We start from the raw sequence: 6,016 nt of genomic DNA on the forward strand, positions 1-6,016 counted from the left end.
TTCGAACTTGATCTGTCTTTTCATGACACAAAACGACCCTGAAAATCCCAGGTCGCTAGCTCAATTTGTTCTCGAGTTATCGTGACGACAGACAAACAGACACACACACACACAGACAGACAGACAGACGCGAAACTTTTTGATCATCACTGGAGTAATAGGCTTCGCTAATCGCTCAGCCAATGAGCTTGGGGCAATTGCAGGAAAACAAGCAGAAATCAGAAATACCCTTTCAGTCTTTGTCCGAAGACCAACTGGGGACGAAACCGCGGTAAACAAAGGTCTCAATTTCAATAATCTGAAATAAAATTACGTCACTTGTGACACCTTAAGGGTGTTCCAGGTCCGTTCGACCGAGCGCAAAGCAGCCCGACACCGGTTTTTCGGGTGATGGTAAAATTTCGTTAAGATACAGGCACAGGCCTGACTTCTTCTTGACAGTTTTGTTAGGCAAGCCGTCGCTAGCCCGGCCAAAAAAAAATCGTAAACTCCATCGGTGGGTTTTCTGAAAGGCAAAACGATGCTGATTACGTTGGTCTTTGTCCGGGCGCTCTACGATGTCGGGAACCCACCGCGCATCGGCGTTAAAGATTTGGGCCCGCGTGTGGTCCGAGCGGGGCGGCGCGGCGGCGCGCGGACGGATGTAGCGACGGCGGCGCGCGGCGCAGGTGAGTCATATTCACATAAAATGTAACCCAGGGGGCCCTCTTTCGAACACCACCTGTCCGGTGTCTCTGCGCAATGTCGTTCGACCTGGCGAGAGAGTTAAAGAATCCCGTAGTAGTTAGGCCCTACGGGGACCAACGTTCATATTTTTGAGGTGCGTGCCAGAGGTCTGCATCGGTCGATCCACCAGCGAGTAGCCAAAACGTTCTGTTTTCATGTGTATTGCCGGTGGGGCTAAATAACTTTGACGATTCGGGCCGATGTATAGGACGCTAAGGAAGACTTCTGCGCTGCACGCACCTCAAAAATATGAACGTTGGTCTCCCTATGGTCTAACTACTCCGGGAGGTTTTAACTCTCTCGCCAGATCGAACGACATTGCGCAGAGACACCGGACAGGTGGTGTTCGAAAGAGGGCCCCCTGGGTTACATTTGATGTGAATATGACTCACCTGTGCCGTTCGTAGCCGCCGCCCCGCTCGGGCCCAAATCTTGACAAATTTTACATGATCCTTCTATCGATGGTGATGGTCGGTGCAGCGCCGCCCAGCGTTCCACTTGTTCATCTTCGCTCGCCTTCGCCAGTAGACGCCGACCACACGCACTGACCCAGGAGACGGATTTCGCGCCAAAGTAACCGAGAGGGATCCGTTGGCTCTCTGCTGCATTTGGTTGCCCAATCGGCGTGTGTGCAGGGTGGCCTACCTCGACTGTGGACCGTCGTCCTCTGCGTGTTTTAGAGGCCTGCCCTAATCACCTTAACAACCCATCATTGGCCTGGGAAAAGTATGGTTCACTTATAGATTATTTTTTTTTTGTGTTTCTTCCAATTTGCAGTTTTATTTCGAATTTTAGAATCAACCTCAGACTTCTGGTGGACCAAAGCAAAACTGTTTGATTCAGTTTTTGATCCTGGTAGAAATGAGCTATAGTTCGTTTTTCTTCTGCAAAACAAATATTTTCCTTTAGCTAGTAACGTCTATGTAAATATACACAAATTTACGAGGGGGAAATCACTTTGCGAAATAGTTCGTATACCTTCCCCCGAAAAAGTCCGACATCGACCCGAAATAGTCGGTGGAATAGTCGCGAAAACGAAACACCGCGAAATATTCCGAAATAATCCGAAATAGGTGAGTAATAGCCGAAATGGCAGGAGAAATACCACGAAATAGCCCGTACGCTACGAACCCAGTGATTTCCCCCTCGCAAATTTATGTTTGCCAAAATACATCGTTAGAAAAAAATTATGACACATTGCTTCATTTAGAGCTTACCTATGGACCGTGGAATGAGGGTTGTTTATGGTGATTTGGGGTCATACTGATTAAAATTTAAATTAAGACCCGAAAAATCTGTGTCGGGCTGCTTTGCGCTGGGTCAAACGGACCTGAAATCCCCTTTCGACGCGTCCTAACAACAATGTCTTATCTGTAGCGTGCGGAATACACAATGTCCTATCTGCAGAGTGTCGAACACACAATGTTCTATCTGCAAAACGGGGCCAGCTCGGCCCCAGCGGCCTATATTCGCGCAGGGGTATGCAACGGCCGGGTGGGGTGAGCAGCTTAGGCGATGCTCGGCCCGGCCCGACGGCCACCGCCGGCCGCGCGGGACCTGCGCTGCTGGCTTCAGATTGTGATTTCTCCGATTTTTCGTATAACAATACAAACCAATGCATCCAGTACACCCCAATAGGCTTTCCTCTTTCTATGGGTACTGGACTTATATCCCGATAAGTCGTCATTTTGTAGTATTTGAAAAAGAGCGGCTGACTTTGTCAAGTTAATGTGGGAGAACCACTCCTCTTACTGAAGAAACTCGCATACGTATTATTGAAAAGTCGTATGCGAAATGGCACATTTTTTAAAAAAATTGCATGGGCCTCCATTCTACAAACTACAGCACAAACAGCTAACGGCATATCTTCCATTTTCTGTTGAAAGAAAAGCTCACTTCAAATTATCAAAATTATCCTCTGTTTTCTGTTTAAAAAAACGTCGAATTATCTTAAGAAATTTCTTAAAATTTCTTTCTATAAATACTACCTTTTGAAAAATTAAGCCTGCTTCTCAAAATTTTAGAAACTGTCAAGGTAAAATGAATCAACAGTAAAAGTGACGGATGATTTGTGTCTTCCAGGCGTCCGTTTGGGCTTATCCACGTCGACTACCAGACTGGATCTCTTAACCGAACTTTAAAGGATTCAGCTCAGTTCTTCATTGACCTGGCTACAACTGGCAAGATACCGTATGTAGAAGTATCGGCAGGCAGTTCTTTGACACCGATTGGAAAACTGCTCTTGGTGGTGTGGGTGGCAAAGTGGCTGGGACTTTAGGCAGAACTGATCACTATGCCAACCAGACCAGATTTTTGTCTCAGGTTTTGCACGTGTTGCACAGGGGTACGGAATCGGAGAAAATTTGACATAATTCGTTTTTTGGAGTGTAGTCTGGGGATTTTGTTCTTTAGCAACCGGAAGACAAATATTTGGGGTATTTAAAAGTCATTCAGCTAGACACAAGCTCAGCGCGCTTCAGTGCAGAGCGGGTGTCCAGGCTAAGACATGCCAGTACGCTGGGTTGCCTATGCACTGGCTGTAGGCGCGGGCTTGTGGCGGGGGAGTGGTGGTCCTTTCTCCCCCTGGCCTAGCTAAGCCAAAGGGCAATAAATCAAAGGATCAACCAACCATAACACCATCGAATCACCCCTTCATCAACGCTACACCCCATACCCTCTCCTCCGTTAATAATAAGTAAATACTGTAAGGCCTACGGGCATTAGCACACCAACCCATGTAAAAAAAATCCAAATGTAACAATTTCACGTAAATAAAACCATTTTAAAAACAGAACTGAGTGGTGAGGGAGCTGCCACCTACCCGCATGTTCGTGCCTTTCCAGGGGTGTGAATGTTTCAGTGCCTCTGTAAATGCACGAAAGTCATAAAGTGAAAATCGGTCAAGGGGCTCGTAGACCAAAAACTCGCCCTTGAAGTTGTAGAATAGAGCTCTCTGATGAAAACAAGATGTGAACGAAATTTTTCCGTCAAAATTTGAGACACCTGGAACTTTTTCCGTGTAGGTCTCAGGCCTCTACGAGAAAAGTTCCAGGTGTCTCAAATTTTGACGGAAAAGTTTCGTTCACATCTTGTTTTCATCAGAGAGCTCTGTTCTACAACTTCCAGGTCGAGTTTTTGGTCTACGAGCCTCTAGACCGTTTTTAACCTTACTAATCCGACGTTTTTGCGATTTTCGTTTTTTTTTCACTAGGGTCCTTCCTTTACACCCCAAGAAAGGTGTTTATTCCTACCTTTGCTTCTCCGGTGTAGCGACATATGAGCTTAATACGGATCAGTATACATAAATTAGTCGCGAAACTGTTTCAACACTGAAAAATCGATCCTCACGACAAAGCAATGGGCAGTGTATTCGCGAACAAGTTTTTTACCCAGTCCCGACGTAGTACAGGTGTCATCACGGTACTTTTCGGTTTTGGAAAAAAGTTATTTTGAAAGATTGTCTACACTACAAAATCGGTTGTGTCACGGTTCATATCTAGCCTGTTGGTTAAACAACGCACCCAGCGCGATGGTACCAATTCTGAAAGACAAAAGAAATAGGCTTTCTTAGAGACAAAAGATCGAAGCATCCAAATTCTGGTTTACATATGTATTGTTGTGAACCGGGCCAGGGGCTCGCGGTCGCGGTTGCACTGGGGTTGCAGAGGAAGTCAAGTGAAAGTCAGGAGTTGAGCACACCAGTGTTTATTGAATCTTTTAGACACAAGGCACTTTGAAGCGTGGTAGCGGGTATCGCGGGTGTGGAGCACAAGCGGAACGCGGTAGCGTAGAGAGTCTCAGAGCGGAGCGTCCTACTCGTAGCTCGTCCCAGACAGAAATGTCGGGCCGAGCGCCGCGCGGCCCGCGCCCCGCCAGAGCCCTGCTGGTTGGAGGGGGGTCGCTCGCTGCGGGAGCTCGCCGCCAGGGCGCAGAACACCACGGAGGCAGTAACGCTCACACAGGCCGTGCCGTGTGCTGGGGGACAGCGCAGCGTGTCAACAGACGACTGAGTCGTCTGCTAGAGTGCTCAATGTTTGCAATAACTCCTAACGAATCTCACTTCACAACAGTACCCTCCCCTCTCTCCGCAAGCCCTTTCGCATAGGGGATGCGAAAGTAGAAGGTGGCGTGAAGGAGTGTAGTTCCCCTCCTTCGACTAGGACGTTAGGAAAACCCCACTAAAACCAACGTCGGAACCCAAGGCTAAGGTTATTGACTGGCAAGGTTTGCTAGATCTGGGCTGTCAGCTACCGACGAGGTACGGATAAAAATTGACGTCAACTTGACTTAAACTTAAGAAAATAAGATCGCTGAACGTGATCCGATGTCTAAATCTTTGTTTCGGTGCACCTGGCAGCTCTGACAGAGAAAAAAAAGTCGAACGTCGTTTTGAAACGACTTCATGCTTTAGGGGTCACTCGACATCATCGAAGATCAACAAGCAGGCCCGCCCTTCCGCCAAACGAAGTTGCCTGCCGAAGATTTAAGCCAATCGGCGGACCTCTCCGAACCACTCAGTGGATCCAATACCGTCCTAAAAGTGACGAATTTCGATTTTCGTTGCGCTTGCCTGTGAGTGAAAGCCGTGCAACAGCGACACTTTGAACGATACCGTTGTCGTTTTAAAACGACATGTGTTGTTTTAAAACGACAATGGTCGTTCAAAGTGGTGTTTTGGCCCGGCCTCCACTCACAGAAACTGTGCCCTAAAGTAACATATGCACGCTCAAAAGTATCTCAGGGACACTTACTAGAAGTTCGTGTACTCGGAAGACCGTATGACGAATGCATCATAGGAAAAATTGCGCTCAAAAATGACGACTTGCACAAAAGGTGCGCTTTTTGTTCCGAAGGTTGAAACATTGAAATGAGTGCAAAGAAACTCTATATTCAGAACTAGGACACTCGATATTGCCTCAGAACTTATCATTAAAGCATCAGGAACCAAAAAAGTCTATTAGTTATCATTCTTTGATTTTCGATGATCGAGTGACCCGGAAGGCATGGTGTCGTTCTAAAATGACGTTCGACTTTAAGCAAGTTTTAGAGGCATTATCTTTGAGAAAAGTGTATTTTTATACTGGACAAGTTTTATTGCTTACACTTTTCTGCATACAACCATGCTGAGTTTACTCCATATTTCTCGAAGATTTGCCGTCTAAATCGTTCTCTTTACAAACACCCCTCAAAAATGACCCCAAAACACCTGTTTTGGGGCCTTATCGGCCGTTCGTCTTTTTAAATATTGACATTTTTTTGGTGAAATGTGATCATTAATCCAACGCAGACC

The 6,016-nt window shown here is 46.6% G+C and overlaps 1 protein-coding gene across 2 annotated transcripts in view; it reads left to right on the forward strand.

The window, feature by feature from the left end:
* The window catches only part of LOC113213932 (myrosinase 1-like), a 42,056-nt gene extending 38,536 nt beyond the window's left edge, over window positions 1-3,520 (forward strand). For both annotated transcript variants that reach the window (XM_052263552.1, XM_052263551.1), the window contains exon 11: window positions 2,809-3,520. In XM_052263552.1, the coding sequence (XP_052119512.1) occupies window positions 2,809-3,004 (196 nt within the window). In that variant the 3' untranslated portion in view covers window positions 3,005-3,520. The remainder of the gene's footprint in view (window positions 1-2,808) is intronic.
* The last annotated feature ends 2,496 nt before the right edge of the window (window positions 3,521-6,016 follow it).

The sequence above is a fragment of the Frankliniella occidentalis genome, unplaced genomic scaffold (genome assembly GCF_000697945.3).
Source record: "Frankliniella occidentalis isolate FOCC.00 unplaced genomic scaffold, Focc_3.1 Scaffold12, whole genome shotgun sequence".
Lineage (NCBI taxonomy): Eukaryota > Metazoa > Arthropoda > Insecta > Thysanoptera > Thripidae > Frankliniella > Frankliniella occidentalis.